The sequence below is a fragment of the Furipterus horrens genome, unplaced genomic scaffold, assembly GCF_987537825.1.
Source record: "Furipterus horrens unplaced genomic scaffold, mFurHor1.1.pri manual_scaffold_2, whole genome shotgun sequence".
Lineage (NCBI taxonomy): Eukaryota > Metazoa > Chordata > Mammalia > Chiroptera > Furipteridae > Furipterus > Furipterus horrens.
In genome coordinates, this window is record NW_028327172.1 from 118,567,379 (window position 1) to 118,591,181 (window position 23,803).

The following is a 23,803-nucleotide window of genomic DNA, read 5'->3' on the forward strand; positions in this document are numbered from 1 at the left end:
TATATTCATATTTATATTTTTTATATTCATACCTAATTACTCCGCCTTTCCAGCATATGTGTACTTCTGATATCCCTATTTCTGCCCCAGGTGGGAGCATGGTGGAAGACTTAGAATAGGACAAGAAGAACTGCAGTAACAGGTGAAATAGCTCTAAAACTATCCTGGGTGAAAAGGTGAGGAGGGAAACAGGACGAGAGAGTGTTAGAAATCAAACCAGATGGAAGAGCAAGCCTGTGAGCAGTTTCACTTTCTTCGGGGAACCCCGCAAAGCTCAGCCCGGTCCGGTGGTGGCCTGAGTGCCCGGGCTGCGTTTCCCGGGACCTCGACCCCAGCTTCCCGGGGTGGGGAGAGAGTCGCGGAGGGCGGGGCCTGAGAGACCGCCCGCTCAAGAAGAAGGTCAAGTCCGGAGAGTCAGGGGCTCTGCGGCACCTGTCTGCAGGCGCCTTGGTTTCAGCGCTGAGATGCTGCCTGCTGCGCCGAGAAGAGCGGGTGGGGGCCGAGAGCGGCCCCCCGGTGGCTCACCGCCCCCAGGTGGGTGGGCGCGCCTTTGGGGCAGTTGGGCGGGAGGCGGCCATAGAGGCTCAGGGGCTCTGTGGAGAGTGAGGATCATCCGGTCCGCTGAGGGGACCAGGGCCCGCTCTGCCCATCGCTGCCTGCCGGTCCATCCTGCAGTCCGGTTTGTTTGCAGGGAAATTTGGACGCGACAAGGTGGGAGCGCAATCTGTGTTCTGGCCAGTTTTCCCAGTAATGGAACTTTACAGAGCACCTGGGACAGGGCCCTCTAGTTTCTAAAATCACCTTGGAACATGTTAAAGATATGCAGGTATTTTAAAGTTATATGTAATCCTAAAAATTCTGTCCACGTGTTATAGCAAAACCCCTTTTGGCATTCCCTGTGCATAGCATCCCCATTTACCTGCTTAGCCTTACAAAATCCATCCTAGGAAATTGCTAGGATGGACTGTGACCTGCTTATCCAACTAACGTAGAACCACTTTACTCCACAAATTTTGCTAACTTGTTAAAAGGAAAAACGGTCAACTTGTTTGCATATATAAATGGATTTACAGGTGAAGTAGACATTAAGGCATTTGTAGTCTGTTCTGTTCGAAGTGTTTCAAATGCATTTGCGAACTTTAAAATATTATGAAAAGTGCTCAGTTTCTTTTTTTCTTTTCTTTTTAAGAAAAAAGAGAAAGGCCTTCACTTGAGTATTAAGATTACTGGAAATGTTCTCCATGAGAAATACACCAAGAAAATCTGAGTAAAATTTTATGAATCTACTGAATAGACTTTGTCATAGCTTCCTAGCATTTTTCAGGTAATATAGTTTTGGCTTCAGTTGCTTCTCTTGGCTAGTGTATATTTTAATATGTAAAATTAAAAGAATGATTTTTAAAATGGGAAGTACATTTGTGACGATGGAAAATGACAAGGAAGGAGTTGGAGCCCATGCTATCTCACTACGTTAAATTTTAATTTTACACATTGACATTGTTGAAGACTATGGCTCTGATGGAGGGCAGCAGCATGAGCTTTGCTAGCTGGCATCTGCAAATAGCCAGCCATGACTCCTGAACCTAGAGCGGGTTAGCTGTTTTGTAATTTCAGCTTAACAATTTAGTTAAATGTACTGAACTACAATTTGTCTTAAACTTTTAGATTGAGCAGGTCAGCCAGAAAATGACTTTTATTTTACTCGACACTCAAGTACTATTTTGAGGTACTTGCTGTTATGAATAATGCTGGAGTGATGTGAACCAATTTTTCTCTCATTCTGATTATTCCTATTTCTTCTATGCATTTTACTCCATCTCTTTGGTCTTTCCCAATATGGTACTTATCACTTGCTTTATTTATCTCCTTCTTTGGCTAAAGTAATGAAATGTTTCATGTAGGGAGCTGTCTTTTGATATTAACCCAGGCCTTTTCCTAAATATGAGTAGTCTTCCAAGAGAACTAGTTCGGATTAATCCTTCTATTACGTGGAGAGCATTTTATGTGACATCACTTTCTGCTTTGGGCATCTCCACAGCATTGTAGACGTAGCTTAGGGATCAGTCCACCTGCTTCATTTTAGAGAAGAGAAAACTGAGATGCAAGAAGTGATTTGCCCATAGTCCCATAATTAATAATTATTTGAAGATTATTCATTCATCACTTCACTATCAATCTTCTATCCCTCCATAAGAGCTATATAGTAATACAAGTGTGAAGTGGCAAATACAATCTAAAATGATAGACATGGTTTTATGCCTATGAAGGCATTTCTAGCATTAGATGTATGCTGCCATCAGAGATATCTGAGTATTCAATTGTCCTTTAGCAGTACCCAGTACTAAAACAGTGTAAAAATGATTCACAGTGGATAAAAATTTCATTTAGACTGTATTTTGTGGTTTATGTTGAACTAGACACTATCCACCAATGTCCAAAAGAGAAATTATCCCTTTGCTTTACTCCAAAACTAGTGATTTTAAAATTGCATTTTAACTCCTACCTTCTATAGGGACTATTTATTAAACCATACATTACAGTATTCCCTCACTTATCATGGGTATTACGTTCCAGACCCCCCCGCGAAGTAGGAACTTTAAATTTATTCTACACTCTTAAACCTATGTAACTTTAACAACATGTGTATACAGTACCGCAAAATCCTGTGATATAGCGAAAAATCCGCAATAAATAATTAAATATAATATTTTTTAAAAATCACGCGATACAGTGAGGTTGTGATAAGTGAACTGAGATATAGCGAGGGACTACTGTATTCCCCACCCTATAGTTTCTGTATTTCATTAATATTATTTGATGTCTTTTGTGAAGAGAATTAAATAAATCATTAGTTTAAGAACAGGAAGCATCTCTCCTGTCATACCATGTGCTACATGTTTACATGTAGCCAGTGAGGAACATGGCTTCTCTGGCTCTCTCTCCTTTGTCTTGAAGTTATTGAAGATTTTGAAGCTTTTAATTCTAACTATACTCTTCCAACATAGTTAAAAACCTAGATTTCAACCAAAATTTCTTCTTCTTCTAAGAAGATACCCTAACTCAGATTCTGCTGTGGTGGCTGGTAAAACTTTCTTCAGACCAGCTGGAAAGGTTCTGATAAGACTAATGTTGCTGATATTTTAATGAGAGGTGGTTTATTAGGGCATTTTCACTTTAATATAAGATAATTCTATATCATCCAATTGCTTAGGATTTCAGATTTCAATAGCAGCATATTTGGTGTTACACTTGGGATACCAGAGGGAACTTTTTTGCCACATCTTTCTGAATACTTATTGTAAGTGATCATGCCCACTTATGATAGCCTTAGGACTCAGATTGTCTCACATCCAGTGTGGGTTCATTGCTTATCCACTCTATGATCTGAGATAAATAAATAAATCTGTCATTATCTTAGTTTGTCCATTTAAAAAACAAAAGCAGGGAGAACAACAACATCTATTTGAAAGAGTGGTTTTGAGGATTAAAAGACAAAATGCTTGTGAAGTGCTTTTCAGGGAGCCTTAGCAAGTAGTAATTGCTTAATACATGTTAGCTATTATTTGAATTTTTAGGCCACTGGTCAATAGTATTATATTTGCATATAAAATATAGAGTTTTTATTGGGAAACTGATCATGTTGATTTAAGGGAAAACTTAAATGAATGAAATCATCAAGCTTCCACATCAAAAAAATTAGGGAGTATGGCTTCCTGTAGAAAGATACTGCTTCATCCTTGGGGAAATAGTGTGGTTAATAGTTCCGAGAAGAGGGAAAAAATATGGAATGAGAGGAACTATGAATAGGTTGATTAAAATGGTATTAGACTGTGGTAGTTATGGGAAAGAATAAAATGGAAATTTAATAGGACAAAATGAGACTTCCATATATCACAGAGTACCAGCTGTGACTCAATTAAAAATATATACATGTGTGAAAAAATAATCATCATACAGAAAATGTGGAATACTTCATCGAATTATAAGAAGATGGAGAATCTGTTTTACCAAAATATTACTATGGGGTTTTAAAAAGTCCACTGTGAAGTAAAGAATACTCCTGTCAAATATAAATCATGTTTTAAGAATTTAAATGGCAGTTACCTGATCATCTAAGTTACAGTTGCTATTTTACAACTTTCTTTACATATTGTAGAATGTCTTATAGAAATTTTATAGACAACTAAGAAATAAAAACAGGGAAGGCAAACATGTCAGAAATTATTATTTAAAAATAAGTTGTTATATGGCCTTGTAATTCTTTTTTATCTTAAATATAAAGAATAGTATCTAAGTTCTACTGCAGATATAGAATTAGTCCAGGTGGTGAAAATATCAGATATTGTGTGAAATTATAGCCCTCCTGTATTTATTTTTCCCTAAGAGAAAAATAATGAGCCTTTTAGACATTTACCATTGGAGAGAGATTTCTTTATTGCTTCCAAGTGCTCTGCATTGAAATAATCCGGAAAGACCACTTCCCTTTGTAGTTATGAGAAGTAATCAATCAATGCCTTGTTGTGTTTTGTAAGATTTTCTTTGTATCTAGTTCATTAAAATAAGTTATGTTTTGTCATACTATTATGTGTCATATTTTCCTTTCTTTTAAGCTCCTGTACCACTTTCCCATATTAGTAATTCCCATTGGCTTCATGTTTTATGAGTTCCATTTTATAAGACATACTGAAAAGTACAAGAACAGTTCTTGACTTGGAACTCCATTTACTATTTGTCTTTTTTTTTTTTTTTTTTTGGTCATGATCTGTGCTAAGGACTAATTGTCATCCCTTGGTCAGGAATAAATAGTCTCATTCATTTGTTCCAGTTTATCCATAGGATTATGTCTGACTTTCAGAAGAATAACATAGTGTCAGGACTACTTGAAATGTTGGCCTTATTTTAATAGCTACCATTTATTGTGTTCCTACTTTGAATTCATATGATATGGATATCACATTACTTTGATACATAAGAGCATCAGAGGATTAGCACCCATGTTGGACAAAATGTTGTATTATTCAGTATAATCATATGAAGATATTGAATAATTCATTGTGTCCTTTTGTTTTCTACAAAAACTTTTCTAAACTGTTGAAGTGGTAACATTTAAGTCTCCATGTCTTTTTTTGGTAGGAGGGGTGGAAGGTGGGAAAGCACCCACATTGCAAAGATGTAGAGAAACATTCCATATTAGTGGTGTGATTCTATAGAATCCTATCACTGGAATGACAAATTGTAAAGTATTTCTTGTGACTGTATGAAGAATCCTTGAAGTTCATGCATTTTCTATATTGGTTGATCACACTTTATTATACTTAATAGACTGATATAGTTTTAAATTCTCAGAAGATAACTGCAATTTTAGTACAATAAGTGAACTACTAGGTCACTATTGGGAAAGTGAATGAGATAAAAATTGAGGCAAAACTCTGCATTGATTTTAATTAATGAGATAATTTCTTTGATTCTCTATTTGCTTTTCAATAAAAGTTTAGAACATTTACTACTCCAGGCACTTATTTTTAGACCAAAGACCCTTCCCTTATCATGTCCTATCCATCAATACTCATGTAAAATGGGTAGAACAATGTATCGCCCAGATTTCTAGAAAGAGCCACTTGGGCCAAGAGTAGGCACTTGATTCAAAGGTAGGCAGCCAGCCACTTGACTGATTAATGACCAGTAATAGGTGTTGTCTGGCTTTTGCAGATTTGTTAAACGCACCAAAGCCCTTCTTTTCTTTCAAAAAAAGAGATAATTAGACTTGTCAGGGGAAGGTCAGTGTTTGATAATATACATACAGTCGAGGATGACAGCCAGGTTGACTCATGTGCAAGATGGATAATTACAGAAGATGAAATGAAAGAATTGAGGCAGACTGAAAGATAAAGTGAATGGTCTTAGTCCCTGACTTTCCACTTATAGGCCACTTAAGACTCAGCTGCACTTGTTCTGATCTTGTCTGTTCAATTACCTTCACCTTACATGAGGAATTTTGAAGGAATTTCTCTTTCAGAAGAAATAAGAGTTCAGAGTAAAGTACCTTTATTTCTCAAACATTGCTATTTTTCCCATAAGCGTCTTCTCTTTTAGAAAGATGTTGTTATTGTTAAAATGGTGCCTCCTATGCATCTTCCACTGCAAGTAAAACAATCTGTGAGTTAGTTCTATTTCTTTTATTCCCTAGAATAGGGTGCATTATGAGAAAGTCTAGAGGTCCTTTAGATGAGTATGCTTGTAGTTTTCTAGCTGTATTACTAAAATTTGAAAAAAGTCCAAGTAGTTATTTGTGTCTCTAAAATTGAAATCCCTAGAGTTGGTGAAGGAATAATTCACTCAAAGGTTTAGAAGAGTTATGCACTATTAAAATGTTTAGATTTTTGAATTATGTATTTATAAAATTGTATTATACTGTTATTCATGTCTTGTTAATAGGATGTTTTCACTTATCTGAAAAAATTATAGCATACTATTTCTGACTATATTTTAAAAATGTATTTATATTGAAGCATACAAACTAAAAGAATGCTTATGACAGTTACCTTAGTAAAAGAGGAAGCAGAGATACAAAAGTAGTATAATGTACTAGCTGTTATCTCAATACCCCTGGCATATAAAGAAAAATATCTTCACCGACAGGGAATTATGAAAACTTTATACACAGTGCCAGTGGTTAATATCAGTCTGAAAGAATCAGTATTGTACTTTAGAAATTGGTCCTTGATCAACATACTTTTTAGTAATTTTTTAAGTAGACTGTACATGTATAGTATCTTTATGAAGTAACAGATGGTAAGTTAATAATGGGATTAATGATCACCTTGAGAAACAAGATCAGAATTTAGTATGCTCTTGCTAAATTGGAGAGATAGCCACAAATTAATGAAATTCAGGTGTGATTAATTAAGTGTAATGATGTAGGTGAAAGAATATGACTCAGATGACAAAGATTTTTCAAGATTTGACCAGTGTTATAATGAGCAAGGGGGAGAGTTGCAGATGAAGAAGGTGGAAAAGTAAACCGAAACTAAATTGCATAAATCTGTGTAAAAGTCCCCTAAGTATAATGAGTAGCTATTGAAGAGTTTTAAAACAGAGGCATGACATGATTAGATTTTAGGTTTTAGAAGATCACATGAGCTGCTCTTGACACAATGAATTAGAAAGGGTCAACAGTGGAAGTTCTTGAACAATTATGAGTTCACCCACCAGTAAAATACAGGGAAAAATGAACAGATTAACTGATTTCTATTACATACCTTTTGTGATATAGTAGATATGAATTCTGAGGGAGAAAGCAACATGAAGAACTTACCCTAGTTTTATAACATAGAAAACTGGGAGGATCATGAAGTTGTCATTTACTCCAATGGGAAAGATTGAAGGAGGAGGAGGAAATTGGGCATGAGAGAATGAATATCCATTTTAATTTTGGAGGTACCTGAGAGAGAGTTAAGTAGTGATGTCAAGTAAGCAATTTGATATTATGATCTGGAGCTCAGAAAAGCTATTCAGACTGGAGGTGTAGAATTAGGAAATACATAATATTTAAAACTGCATCAGTAAATAATATAGAAAAGAGTTTAGAGTAGAAAGAAAAGGTGACCCAGGATAGAGACTGGGGAAAAACAAACATTGAATTGTTGGTAGAGAAGGAGGTGTTGCCCAGTATGATTGAAGAGAGGCTAAAAACAAAAGAAGGAAAACAAGAGTATAATGATGACTTCAAAAACAAGATGTTTTGGGCCCTGACTGGTATGGCTCAGTAGGTTGGGCCTTTCCTACAAGGTGAAAGGTCACCGGTTCAATCCCTGGTGCAGACACCTGCCTGGGTTGCGGGGTTGGGGGCTTGTGAGAGGCAACCAATCAATGTGATGTGCAAGAGAAGCACGGTTCTCTCCCTCTTTCTCCTTCTCCTCCCTTCTCTTTCAAAATAAGTAAATATTTTTTTTAAAAAAGCAACAAAAACAAACAAATAAAAACAAACAAATAAAATCAAATTGTTTTGGAAAACAGGAGTGGTGAACTAGCTCAAACTCTTTGAGTAGTTCAGCTTAATTGAAGGTTGAAATTTAGCCATTGTATTTGGCATTATGAAACTCACAGATGATCTTAGGGAGAGAAGTAAATAGCTTTAGTAAAGGGGATAAGAGCCAAATTGGAAGGAGTTGAAGGGTGAAGGGAGACAAGAATATGGTCACCACTTGGACAACTTCTGAAAGTATGGTAGCCAGAGTATAGAAAGATAGTAGCTAAAGGAGATGTGGCATCAAGGAAAGAATTTTATTGTTATTTTTGTTTTCAGATCAGTGCTACTATTGCAACTCAATTGTACTCAAAAGCTTATATCACACCAAAGGAATTTCTCCTATGAAAACTTTTAAAGACAAGTTTCATAAATTCCATGAGAAAAAGATTTTTCTCATGTGCTTAAGTATTCTGTCTCATTTTCCTCCTCTACTTTCCTTCTTTTAATCCATGTTTCTGGAGTGCCTTCTCCTCTTCCTTTCCTTCCTCCTCCTCCTTCCTCCTTCTCTCACATTTGCTCTCCCACTCAGCATGAATATCAGTTGAAAATAATGTATTTATTTTTATGAAAGCTTTGTTTCATGTTACATAATTCCTTTGCTTTACTTTCTATTGATTATCCTTTCTTTTTTATCCAAATTGAGATCTGTGCAAATGTTTCAACTCTCGTCCATCTCTTTTCCTGTCATACCCACCTGATAAAACTCTAGTCCTAAAAAAAAATCATTCCAACTATATTCTTTCAGTCTGAATTCAAGATGCTAAGTGTTGCTTAGAAAAAAAAACACACACACACATTCAAGCAGGTTGGTCACATTATACATTTTGACATATTTGTCGTTTCATATAGTTTTTGATAACAATGACAGTGAGCTCAAAATTGTATTCCCCTGACAAGGCTGTAGAATGCATACTTTTCTGTGATGTTAGATTACTGAAAACTTACATATTTTCTTTTGTCTTATAGTCAAAAATAGCGTATTGTGTTACTCAGCACTGTATCCACTAGGTTTATGGCTCATGAGCATTAAAATACAGCTGGCTCACATTGAGATGGGCTGTAAAAGTTTTCAGAGACTTAGCATAAAAATAGAATATAGAATCTCTGCATAGTTTTATTCTGATTACCTGTTAAAATATATTGAATTTATTGGATTAAATAAAATATTATAATTAATTTTATCTACTTCTTATTTGTTGTAATGTAGCTGTTAAGATTAAAATTACATATGTGGCTTTCATTTGGGATTTGTATATTTCTCTTGGCTAGTACTGCTCTAAACTTTCAGAAAAAATTCCAATGAAATCCATTAAAGATTTGGTTTCTCTTTCATGAACTACTATTGAGTATATATTACCCGATAATTCTCATAAATGCTAATGTAATTCACAATTCCTTTAGCAGTTTAGAGGAACCCCTGTCCATTCATGCTCACTACAGAATGTACTTTCATAGTGACATTTCACTATAAAATATGAAATATTGATTAAATTTTAATTAGTTTTTTAATATCATTTGCTCATTTTTTATTGCCTTTGTCTTAATAATTTGTAAGATTATAATGCTTTATATATTGAAGATTTAAACTTTATCTTATGCATCACAAACATTTTTTAAAATTTATCATTTGTTAAATGATTTTGATTTTGCCATTTGTTGCCATTGCATATATTTTAAATGTTTCTTGTTTCAAATATACGTTACTTTTCTTGAATAGTTTCTGTTCCTTGTCTTAACTGAAGGAGTCTTACTAACCCCTATATAACCAATATATTTTTCTAGGTTTTTTTTTTGACAGTTAAATTTTGTATAATTGCTTGTGGTGTGCCTGGAACTTATTTTTGTATATAGCATTAGATTGAAATCCAACTGTTTCTTTTTTTTTTTAAATAAGGGTAGCCAGTTGAGTAATCAGCATTTATTAAATAAATCTTACTCTTCCCATTGAATCAAAATACCACTCTTACCATCTAGCAATCTTTCATAAATTCTGGAATTTGCATTCTGAATTTTCTATTCTCTTCTAATGATGTATTTGTTTATTCCCAAGCCAATATCTGCTAAGAAAAGTTCTTCTAAAAACTCTTCTTTACCCTAATTTTCTTAACTATTAGTAGATATTTATTCTTTCATCCTTCCACTTTCATTTCAAATTATTTTATCTACATATCTTCCTTCCTATACAACACCCAGGATGTTGCATAACACGTGGTTTAGAAGCATTTAATAGAAAGCAATCTAGCAGTTTTAAGCAGAAAGAACTTTAATACAGGGAATTAGTTATTACATGATTGATGTAAGTATCTTGGGAACAACATCTAGGCAAGGCCACCAGGAACAATTTTTCTAACTGACCACCTGGGTAGGAACTGGGCAGTGATGGGATATCCCTTATCACCATAAGAAATAGAGGAAATTAGAAAGGCACTGAACCAGCCAACTTTTGGCTGGGGAGGGGAGAATCAACTTTAAATCCTATTAAATCTTCCATTGGGTTAACTTGGGTAGAAAATCCTATGTATAAAAGGTCCTAGGTTTAAAAGAAATATATAGCAACTTGGTTTATTTAAATCAAATGACAGAGTTGAAAACTTTCCACTCACTCATGTTACCATCACATGAATGCAGAACTTTCCTGGTATAGTTCTGTAAGCAAATGTAACAAGATATTGCTTCCTATATTTAAAATGTTTTTCCATGTAATATTTTATTGCAAAATTGGTTTTTTGACTCATTAACTGGATAATTTGACCTCTGCATTGAAATTATGGGAAGGAAAAATATCTAATTTTCTATTAGTATTAAACTGTATGAGATATTAAAAATAAAAAAACATATACAGTAATGTTTTCAAAAAGAAATTTAAGATAGATCTTTGGATATGCATAGGACATTGCAATTTAAAATATATCAAAATTTTTTTTTTTGGATTACAGACCAAACTAATCTCCTGCTCACTTATACATTTCTTTTCCAATTTAACACTGAAAAATGTTATTTTAAAAGATACCTGAAGCTCTAAGTTGTGTTTACATTTGTGCATTGATTATCTATACTGATATACGTATTTATCTATATTGACTCAGATATGAGATCTGTTACTTATTGTCTGACTGAGCAAAGTACTTATCTAAGATTCCATTTTTTAATATCTGAGATGGGTAACACTTATTTTATAGGAACATAATAGTAGTTAAATGTAATTCTGTGTAAAAAGTACTTGGAGCATTCATAGCAGATATTTAGCAAATGGAAAATATTATAACTTTCAGCCATAACCAATATTTAACTTTCACTTTTATTAGACGGAATGTGTTTACATGGCTCATTCTCTAAACTTTTGGTGTCACATATGAATCTCAGGACTGAGTACCTCTTATAAAAGTTCTTCTAGTTCTCTTGATTATTCTCATCACTATATTAAACACTATAATATCTCTAATATACATTTCTCTGAGTATTCACTACAAATTGAATTTTTAAAAAGATTTTATTTATTTTATTTTGGGGAGAGAGAGGAAAGGAGGGAGAAAGAGAGGGAGAGAAACATCAATGTGTTGTTGCCTCTCGCATGCTCCTGACTGGAGACCTGGCCTGAAACCCAGGAATGTGCCCTGATGGGGAATTGGACTGGTGACCCTTTGGCTTGCAGGCCAGCACTCAATTCACTGAGCCACACCAGCCAGTGCTACGAATTGAATTTAATGAAACCTATGATCTGCTATGAAAGCAAATGACATGGTACATGAGAATTGTGTGATAATAGTTAATGGATAAAGAAAATTTTCCCTATTTTGAGAATCTGATTGTGTTTAGACATCATATATTTTAAAATAAAAATGTGATTAGTATTTATTTCTTTGTTCCTGAAGGAGACTTGGTCCACAACTATATCATATATTATCCCTTCATGCCTGCCACAAAAATACAGCACACACACAAAACTGGATCACAGTGGAGTTTACTCAGAGTCTCTTAACTTTTGTGTAAAAGCATTTATAATAACATCTCATGGATGAAAATTAGAGTTGATATAACTTTGTAGGTAAAACTTTAGTGATATATTCAGAACTATTTAAATTATGTCTGAACAATTTATTCCCTATAGGGTATAAATCTATGCAGTGTCTCACCTAGATCTTTGAGACTGAACAGGCTAACACAAAGCTCGCCTTAAGCAAAATTCTAGTTCTGAGTAACCTACGGGTAATTAGAAAGTACTTGTGACTATGGAAAGAAAGGGACAGCTTTTCTATTTCTTTTAATAAGGTCAGTTTGATAAGAAGTTAGCAATTAACACATTTCATTTCTGCTTATCCTTAGGAAAATATAAAAGATTCATTATAAAATATGTTTACATGTCATATTATATCACCCCTTAGAATAATTTTCTGATCTGCTGCATATGAAAGTCTAGGCTTAGGTTTCTCATTTGGAGTTGGAAGCCTAGCTGCATCACTTAGCAGTAGTTTTATGACTTCAAGTAACTCTGTTACATGACCTCTCTGTCCTACCTCATTATGAATATATGAAAAATCATTTAGTTATACATACTTGCAGCATGTTGGGTGCCCAGGAACTTATAGTTACCATGGCGGTTGCTAAGCGAGTGAGTGGGACTTTACGAAAAGTGACATATTTCTCATATCTGATAGCCATTATGTGAAAAACTTGAACTCATGCTTCCAGGGCTTTATTCCTTTAGTATTATGTCACCCAACCAACTGTATTCTGTGGCGTACATGTTCCTTGAAAAAAGTGTCCTGTAGTGAAATAAGTTTTGAATATGCATATTAAAACATTCCAATCGGCTGAGGAATTCTGCAACTAATAGTGCATCTTCAATTTCCTTGAACCCATTGTTTCACAAATATGTTTAAACATGGAATGTGTTGTCATCTCAACATTAGTAGAGAAACAAACTCATTGCACTAAAGTTATCATCCCTGTTAAATTGCAGGTGGTTCTTGAGAGGATGATTCTTAGAGCCAGAAATCTGTAAGCTATGGCTTTCAGCTATGGATTCCTTGGTGCTCCTCATATCGCTGTGGAAATAAAGTTCTGATCTTTTCCTGATGGCCACATTTTGAATGAGTGAGAGGGAGGCAGACTTATAATGGACCAGAAACTGAAGGGGCTGTAGAGAAAACGGTGTTGGTAGGCTGAGAAAGGCCCAGACTTTACCTATCTTTTTAATTCTCTTATGATTAATCCAATTAGGTCACAGCTTGGATCATGGGATATGCTAGAGAAAATGAAAGGAAAATCCAAAGGTGATTATCTGTTAGGGAAAGTAAAGTGTGTGGATCAAATGGAACAAAGAAAGTGCATACGGAATTCTAATGTAGGAGTATTTTGTAGTGTGTGTGTTTCTATTTAAATAGCATTTGTGCATCTCAACAGAGCAAGTGATTTTACAGTTATTTTCGAGTTAAATTGCCACTGCGTTGATAATCATGTACGCTATGTAAGTAGCCTCACGTTGTTTGAATATTGAGATTTTATTTATGAAAACGTTCCAATATTAAGAGCAACTTGATGGCATGGCCATAAACAGACTTCTTCCATGTTAGAACAGTTCGTCAATGAAACACATGTTTGAAGCAAGCACAGGGGCTATTAAGAGTCACCCAAATAAATTATTGCTGAAATATATTTCTACTTGAAACAACAAAAGCTATGTAAATGTAAATAATTTAGCCAGAGAATAGATTTTATGTCTTGGAAGTTGACTAGCTTAACTGGCTATGTTGGAACATTAATATAGCAATGGCCCTTATTACTTAGGTAGACTGAGTGCTCCTAAAAGGGAGGCGTAACCTCTGGCACAGGTCAGCAGAGATAAGTACAGTAATAGATGCTTGCTGATTAGCCAGTATGAAGAATGGCATTAGAGTGCCAATTAAGTTATGACAAAGGATAATTAAAGATGTACCCATTTCTGAACATCCTCAGAGTCCTCTATCTTCCTTTATAGTATAACCACCCTTCCTTTGGTACTTGTTTTTCAGTTGTTTGGTCTGCAGAAGGAATTCCTTTCATTATTTAAAAAAAAAAGTCTTAAAAATTCATAAAACTTTTTACACAAGGCAATTTTAAGGCATTTTAAATATTAAATTAACTTTTAATATGATAATAAGTAATTGTTATTTTTACTAAGATTCTATAACTTTTTAATATAACTTAGAATATTTAGCTAATTAAAATATTAATATTAAACCTTCTGGGGTGAACAGAGAGAAAAAGTATGATTGGAGTTTAAAAGCAAATGAAATTTAATATCCTTTATGTACGTCTAGAAGATTGTCATTTGTAGTATTTTTTTTCTAAAAGAAGACATGCACACCATTAAAAATATCTCACAAAGACATTTTTAAAAATAAAAAAAAGTGCTGTATTTGCTTCTAGTTTTCATTTTTCTACATTTAGTAGTTTTACTTGTTCAGCTTTGTAGTTTTAATATATTTAACATTTGTATGTGCACTTTATATTAGTGTGGCCATTTTGTGACTTCTTATAAATATTTCAGTTTTTCTTTCTCTTCATATAAATCTATTTCACAATGTTAAAAAAAGAACAAAAATTAAAAAAATAAGAGAAATCCACAGTGATTCAGCGATTTAGTAGATAGAAGAATAGATCACCCTTCATGCAAGGTTATTAATTAATATAAGGAAAGACTGAATCATTTTTTTGAAATTTATTTATTTTAAAATTTATTTTTCAATTACAGTTGAAAATACAATCTTTTATTAGTTTCAGGTGTACAGCATAGTGGTTTGACATTTATATACCTTACAAAATTATCACCCCAGTAAGTCTAGTATCCATCTGGCACTATACATAGTTATTACGTATTATTAACTATATTCTCTGTGCTGTTAATTATATTCTATGATATTTTTATAACTGGCAATTTGTACCTCTTTATCCTTTTCACGTTGTTTTGCCTGCTCCTCAACCCTCCCGTCTGACGAACATCAATTTGTTCTCTGTATCTATGAATTCCTTTCTGTTTTGTTTGTTTATTTATTTTGTTTTAAAATTCTACACATAAGTGAAATCATATGGTACTTAAGACTGAATATTTTTTAATAACATAAAAAAATACCTTTTTGTAGCACTGGATTTGAGGTCAAATAAACACAGGATTAAATCTACTAATGGACCTTCACCTTTTGTAAGCCATGCAACCTCTCTGATACTCAGAAGGCATTCTGTATATTGGCCATCATATTAATTATGCAGGAGAATGATTGGCTCATTATAATTCAATTAATATCTCTCATCTTCAAAGAAAACACTGCAGAAGTTAAAATTGCTTTCTCTAGGCATTTGGAATTGGGGGTGTTTATCAAGAAAGAGTGGACTGATGCCTCTATAGTTTTATGAAGAAGTAATTATCCTTCTTTTATTCATTTATTCTTCAAACATACATTCTTGATCTCCTGTGTTGGGTACAGGGATACACAAAAATGTGGCTCCAGCCCTCAGGGGCTGCATTTAAGTGAAATATAGATGGGAACATCTGAATGGCTTTATTTCTTCTTATATTCACTCTATTTCAACATCAAATAACTTTAAAAAAAACCCTCAGTCTGCAGAAATCTGAATAATTTAGTCATTGGAACTAGTTAGAAGGGACAAACAACAGCTGAGAGTGTTTTCTCTGAGTACTGGGGTGACTCCTGATGCACGACTGCTGTTCCAGAAAGTCACGAATCATTTCAGAATGTAGTCATGAGTACAGCCCCCTGGGACAGTTCTTTGCAAATTTCAGTCATTCTCATAAGATCTTCCTCAAATTTTGGCTAACCTACCTATTCTCTTGTTTAAGAAAAATGTTTCTTTAGCTTAAATATAATTTTAAAAAAATAAGTGAAAAATTATTAACACTGCATAAATAGAAGGTGAGCATTGAAACAAAATAGTGTTGAGACAATTAGAGCTGTGGAGAGGCTCTGGGCACATAATGTCACTTTCTCTTTCATAGGTTGGAGTTCATGAAGTCACAGCTCCATACAGAGACCTTGTCCTTGAAGTAATCAGAACTGGAGATGTTTTCTAAAGGGGTTGCCTTTCTCCTTCTCTGACTCTTCGTTACTGGGTCTCCGGGAGTTTGCATTCCACCCACTGCAAACACTGTCTCCAAAGGCACATTTTACTTTCCAGAAGGTTGAAACAAAGTTTTATTTAGTGCTTACAGGTGTCAAGCACTCTGGGAAATGCTCTAAATATTTTATCTCATTTAATTCCCACAACAACTGATTTCATAAGTGGTGTTATCTAAGTGTAACAAGTGGAAAATCCAGGCTCCGAGAGGGAAATGATCTGCTTAAATTTGGACTCTAGGAGCTGGGCCTCTTTACTATGTGATTCTGAAACGGATTCATTTCAGTCTCACACAGACACATATATACACCCATAATAAGAATGGCATTCTTCCCTTGTGGACATTTCTTTTGTTCTTTTTGTTAATAAAGTAGCCATGTATATAGAAAGTCATTTTAATAAAAGTGCAGCATAAAAGATGCTATAGTTACTTATCAATAGATCAATTTGCAAACATTTTTTATAAGGCATGGAATAGACAACCACAGTTTCCAACTAATAATCATGAAAATTTAGAACATTTTGCTACATTGAAGGACCTTGGAGGTAAATAAAAAAACTGGGAGTAAAATATCTACAATAAAATGCTACAAGAACAGTGTCTCTAAGGAAGACCATTAAGGTGTTTAAAGTCATGAAACCTATAATACAAATGTGATTAAAATGTATTGTGAAGTGCTTGCAATGAAGAGTGTGAGACTAATAATTTGCAGCTGACGGGTGCTTTGCATCTTCAAAAGAATTATCAAGCTCCTACTAACTGACTGTTACAAAACTCTTCTAATATATCATTTGCTTTGATTCAATGACAAATCTAAACATGATCATTTAAGCTATTTAGTCAGGGTTATCCTAAAAACACTGTGAGAAGAAGCAAAAACTAGATTCAGTATTATCTGTTTTACTTCAGAAGGCTGTATGAAAGGAAGAGAAGGAACTATAGTGGAAAGCGGGGCTCATACATTGTGGTAGACAGAATAATGGCTCCCCAAGGTGTCTCCATCCCAGTCCCCAAAGTTGTGAGTATGTTAGGTCACAAGGCAAGGACAATTTCAGGTTGCAGCTAGAACTAAGATTGCAATCAGTTTACTTTGAGATGAGGAGACTATCCTGGGTTACACAGGTGGGCCCTAAGTGAAAGAGGGAGGCAGGAGAGGCAGAACCAGAGATGTGCAGCATGAGGAAGAGAGCCCAATGTTGCTGGAAGGAAAATGGAGGGATGGGGCTATGAGTCAAGAACTGTGGATGTCTTCTAGTAGCTGGATAATGCAAGCAAACAGATTCTTCCCAAAGGATTCCGGAAGGAACATATCCCTGACAACATCTTGCTTTTGTCCCGCTGAGACCCATTTCAGACTTCTATCTTCCAGAACTATATGATAATAAATTTCTGTTACCTTTAAGCCACTAAGATTGTAGTAATATTTTACAGCAGCAATAGGAAACTAATACAGATTTTGAAACATATATGGACTCAATGAGGACAAAGTATAGCACGAATGCCACAGATAGGACCTTATCCATCAGACATTCATATACCATCAGTCTGTCAGTCTAGCTAAAAACTGGTGTAACCATCAAGAAATAGCTTTTATAAATAGGAAGAGAATATCTTATTACCCTTATGTGGACATCATCAACAAGATGTATGCTTATTTGAACATCTCTCCGGCATTACTGTTTTTTAAATAGCAAAATAAAACAAATAAGTCCCATTATTTGGGGCTTTCACCTTTGGTTTTTGTTCACATTCAATAGTTTTACCAGTTTAATAATCCTTGTCATTAATGCTACTGGTTACTGCTTCCATGGCAATTCTTACTAGTACAGGCAGGTGAACTTGGGCAAGATATTTATGTTCTCACTGTTTCAGTTGCTATATGTGCAAAATGGGGTAAGAAGAGCATTTGGTCACAAGGTTGTTAACAGATTAAAAGAGGTTAATACTTGTAAAATACCAAAACAGTCATTGATACATATTAGACCCTCACTACATTTTGGTGGCTTTTATTATAATTATCATCACCATCATCATCATCATCACTACCATATATATCAGAGATGGCTGGGTACCAGGTCCAACCTGACATTTGGGCTTCGTATTTTATTTTTAGGAATTAAGAATCATATCCTGTTTTTTCAGGTAAAGACACTGAAACATCTTAACTAAGAAACAACTTAACCAGGTTGAAAAGCTTTTAAATGAGGGAATGAGGACTGTCCCTGAAACACTTGGCTAAACTTCTACTAAGCTTCATCCTAGATGCCACTTGTTTTCAATTACATAAAGCTCTATTCCATCCCAACCTGTTAAGGACAACAATATTCTGAGAGACAACTGATTTAGATGTGTATCCCTTGTCAAATATCATTTTATGATATCACTTTGTTTAACTTATCTGAGAACATGAACCATTTCTTAACCCTGGTATGGAATTATTTTAAGATTATTTTCTCCTAATGATAAAAATTCTATTGGAGTCATGTTGGTTTGCTGTGAATAGAACCATATGGATATTTTCTTATAAAAGTAATATATGTGCATTGTAAAACATTTGGAAAATAAGGACTAATATAAGAATAAAGTCATAATATACCACAGTCCTCCATTGAGAAATAAGTATTCATAGTATAATATTTGTCTTGGTTTGTGTTTGTGTGTGTATATATAAAAGGCCTCACATTATTAATATGGTTTTATAATGTTCAGTGTGGTCTGAACATTCATGAATGATACAATTTCAATTATTTTAATGTCAAACAGGGACAGTTTGTAAAATTTAAGTCTTTTTAATTTATAAATTGCTCAATCCTGAATTTTGTGATATTTAAGGATTTTTTAATACTTTATTTCCAAGGTAATACTTTCATTCTAACCCTAGGATAAATAAGGTTAGAGGATTCATCAACCACAGGTCTTAAGGAGATATTAAAATAAATTACCTTTTGTTAACATAACTTGTAAAAGTCTATACTCTTTTTATAATACGTAAATCCCTTTAAGGGCAAAAATTGTGCCTCATAATTTTTATATCTCTTAAAATCTGAACAACTTTTTTTACAATAATCATTAAATGATTATTAAGTAAACATATAAAATATATAAACAATTAAGGAATTGATATTAAAATATTTTTATTAAGATACTTATGGGTGATTATGGTAAATCATCCTGTTTAATTTCAAAATACTTGATCTGAAAATCCAAGTGATGAGTGAGAACTATAAATGTTGGAGTAGTGAGAATCAGGAGAATAGGAGGGTAAGGATAATTATCTGTAAAATATAACTGGCTGGAAATACTAAGAATTTACAATGAATGAACTGTAGCAGTCATCTCACTCTGTCAAGTATCTGTTGCTGATTTTCAACTTTGCTTATAATTGTAAACTACATTTAGATATAGTAATTCCTCAAATTCAAGTGGTAATGTCTCCCAATACTAATACCATCTTATTTTTACAAACTGAGAAAAATATAAGGAAAATTCAGTATTTGGATAGCTATTTCTCTACACTGTGTTTAAATGTAAGTAATAAGCAGATTCAGAAATAAAATTGATTACTAAAATTGATTAAGGATAAAAATTAAAACATTATTTTCACATATTCTTGACATAGCTTTATCTTTAAAACTTTTATATAGTGTAGAAGCTTAAATTTTTGATAGACTGTATCCTTAAATATTTTAAAAGGAGAGGACAAATAGAGGAACAATTATCATAATTCTTTCTGGTTCTCCAAATTCTAGTTTGATATTTATTTGTCTAAAAGTTCACATTTTTATAAGAATTCATGCATAGATCTTATAATATTATACATTTCTAAATGTCAAATAATTAATAAAAATGGCCCAGTTAGGAATTCTCAATGCTTCATTATTTTAGTTCAGGAGAGAGTTTAGTATTTAGTCTTCTACAAAATATTAGCCATGAGTAAAGTAATTGAACATTAATTTTTTTTAACATTGACCTTTGTTACCAGATTAGTGCCTGAGTTCTGGGTTATTAATTAACTAACATTTCACCTGCAGCATGGGAATTAATAATAGTAGAAAAAGCATTTTTTTATTAAAGCATAAAATGCAATACTCAAAATTACTTAACCACATATATTTTAAAAAGATTTTATTTATTTACTTAAAGAGAGAGGAAGGAAAGGAGAAAGAGTGGGAGAGAAACATCAATGTGTGGTTGCCTCTCACACACCCCCAGCTCGGGACATGGTCCACAACCCAGGCACATACCCCAACTGGGAATTGAACTGGTAACCCTTTGGTTCACAGGCTGGCACTCAGTCCACTGTGCCATACCAGCCAGGGCTTAGCCATGTATTTTATTGTAAAATTCCTTTTCCCCCAAATCACATTCTATATTACTTTTTATAGTTTTGGCTAACATAATAAGCGCAATATTTACTTCAGAGTGGCAACCTAAATTTTAGATACATAATTGCAAATATTGTGCTCTTTGTCTGCAAACAGGGAATTTGGCCCATACATGACAAATAAAATCACTGGGTTAAAATAAAGAAGATTATGAGCAAGTTAATGATTTATTGAATCAAATTATTCACATGTGTTAATTACTTAATAAAGAGCATTATAAATCATTGAATTTTTTTCTCATTAGGAAAGTCTGATTTTTTTAATATCAACAAACGAGAGATAAAAATGGTAGCTATAATCATCAAATATGATACTAGAAATTCTATCAGTATAAAAATAACTCTGTAGTAATTCTCAAACTTGAGTGAGCTTAAAAATTAGCCAGGTGCTTAGTTACAGGATGAATAATTCTTTCCTGGGCCCTGATTCCAGAAAATTCTGATTCTATCAAGCTCTGGAAGTAGTTCTGGTGCAAGCAGACCCAGGAGCACATTATGAAAAGAGAAAGGAGTCACAGTGGGGCAATGTAGCTATTATCAAATGCTGAATAGAGTTCAGGACTTTTCAAAAGACACCCAGTGTTTTCATCTCTGGCTCTTGTGTGAACTCCACCCAGAAGTCATGTTTACTGTGGGCATGGGCCCCAGGAGGCCTCAGGTTGCCTCAGGGAGTGGTAGAAAACCTACTTTCTCAGGTTCGCTATTTCCTTTTCTGGTCAAGAATGGCTGCAGAGGATGCAGACATTAGGAAGAGGGGGAACTTACATACTTGCTGGTATCGGTTTCAAAAAATGAGTAGAAATTCATCCCAGTCTTTGTTTCAGTGTCTACACATTTTCCAGTATATAGCCATTTCTAAAATATTTTATATAATGCCCATGAAATAGAACCCACAGGCTGACCAGATTGAAACAGAACCCACAGGCTGTTCAGTTATGAGGAGCTCAATTGCCCACCTCCAAAAAGCATAACTCTCAATACCAGAGTTTGGTGAAAAGAAAAGAAATTGTTTATTTAAAGGTTGTACATATTTAGATTAATGGCAGATTTCTACCGTTAAATCTTACTTTCTTTAAAACTCTCCAAAACACATAGTTCTGCCTCCCCCTGCCAAACCAGGCTAGTTACAGAACAGAAAAGTCAGTGGTACTCTTTCCCTCTAGGAAAATAGAAGTCCGTGGCTTTGTATTCCCCAGACACGGTTCAGCTTTACTGGCAGCTCCCAATCATTCATGCCTCATTGGGGAGGTTTTGCCTGTGTTGGGTGTTTTTCAGCTCTTAATCCAGAACCACATGGCACCTTCTTACCTACTTGACCTTAAGGCCAGCTGGTGAGGTGCTTCTCTCTTTCAACCCATGTGGCTTTCTCCTGCTTAATGCTACTGCCTTATTTTTAAATGCCTGACCTCAACCTGTGATGCAGTCCACATGTGGTGACCAGTTGCGGCTACTTGTAGAATTTTATGCAGGCCCGATCAGCTTTTTGTCACCATGCTATGGTCAAAGCCCCTCCTATCTCCTTGGCATGTAGAATAGCCATAGCTATTTACATACTAAGAAACTGGGTATTTCTTAGGAAAAATGGCAGTGCTCCACTGATTCTCATCCCCCATCCCCAAACTGTGGGCTGTGGGGAAATTTTTGGGACCCTGTTGTGTAACACTCATAGTTGGATGTGAGATAAATTTCCCATGGAAGGTTTTGTTAAGATGCTTTTATCCAGTTGTATTCTGATATTGTGACATCACATTCTGCATGTAACAAAACTGTTGAAAGAAATTAGTGTCTAAATGATAATCAAATACTTGCTAATGTAATTGGATTGCAAGATTCCATTAGTTTGAGGACATGAAGTGTATTTATCATATCCTTGATTTATATGCTTCAGTAATAGACAAAATAAAAGCAAACAAACCAAAAAACCATTCATTTGCACTCTTCGATCTGGTTATAAGTCCATGAAAGGAATTTAGGAAAAGAAACATAAACTGTTTGGTCTTTGCTCTCCAGCCATGATAAGAGGTACTCTTTTTTACCCCCCACCACATCTTGTGCTTTGCAAAGAAGAGGTAGAAATGAGAAGTGAGGGAGGGCAAACAGACTAAGCAATGTCAACACTCTTGCTCAGAACTAGGACAGCAAAATTAGATTTGCCAGTGGAACTGAAGTTAATTCCCTTTTTAATCTGATCAACTGATTATATGCTCTAGTCTAGTGGGAACTTCAAGGAAGGGACTGTAGTTTTATTTTATTTTCTCAATAATACTGCCTGAAGTATGGCTTGATACCCAAAATAGAGTTGGCAGTAGATGGTGTGAATATAAGCCCAGCTTCCTGATGTACTGTTGATATGATCTTCGGTAATTCTCTCAAACTTTTTAACTTGTGTCTTCAGTTTAAATTTTTTGAGTTAAACTGAGTTCAAACACTTTTCTTAAAATTATAGCATACAACATAAAGACATACCATAATATTCATGTGAGTGCACTTTGTATATTATTGCTATTAAATGGAATTTCCGTGTACATTCTTTTGAAATGTGTCACATTCACGACAAGTGTTGAGCCATTCTTAGTAAAAGAAAACTCAAGAGTTTGTACTGGAGATGGGGTAGGGGTGGAGCAATAAATATTCCACTTCAATGCCTGCATTGTTAAGTAATTGAGAAATAAAAAGAATAAGTCAGGGCAGAAATCAAATGTTGCCTTTATTATTGATGAAGTTGGCATTGGCTAATGATGGTGTGTAGGTGTTAGAAAGTAGAGTTTGTAATGTGAAATCTCAGAATTAGAGAGTTGCTCATTCAAACGCAGAAGACCTTGGGCCCTAAACCAAGGTAGTTTAACAAAACAATAGGTAAGGATTGGGATTGGGTTGCAAGCTTATCCTGAATCCTGGTTCCCACTAACATCCTACGTCTTAGAGAATTTACAATTTTAGATTAGAGAAGTACTAAAACTATTACTGACTAATATAGATTTATATCAAATTCTGACTTTATATATTTTTAGAGTAGGTAATATGGGTACATAAAAGTTAATAGAGTTTAAAAGATATTTTAAAATCTATTAGTTATCTGTTAGGGAGTTGCCACTCTGGATATATTTTTTCAGTTTTTACCATTTTACTAATTTCTTATGGATTTATTTTATGATCATTAAAATTGAGGTACAATCTAGTATACATTTTTATGCATTTAACAAATCTGTGTAGTCATATAAATTTATTCTAGTGGTGTAATTACTCAAGGATAATATCTCTGTCCCATATCTTCAAG

At 34.3% G+C, this 23,803-nt stretch overlaps 1 protein-coding gene across 1 annotated transcript in view; it reads left to right on the plus strand.

Annotated features, from left to right (window-relative positions):
• The first annotated feature begins 250 nt into the window (after positions 1-250).
• BANK1 (B cell scaffold protein with ankyrin repeats 1) overlaps positions 251-23,803 on the plus strand; it is a 321,562-nt gene continuing 298,009 nt past the window's right edge. The window contains exon 1 of the mRNA XM_090266342.1: positions 251-534. Within this exon, the coding sequence (XP_090122468.1) occupies positions 465-534 (70 nt within the window). The 5' untranslated portion in view covers positions 251-464. The remainder of the gene's footprint in view (positions 535-23,803) is intronic.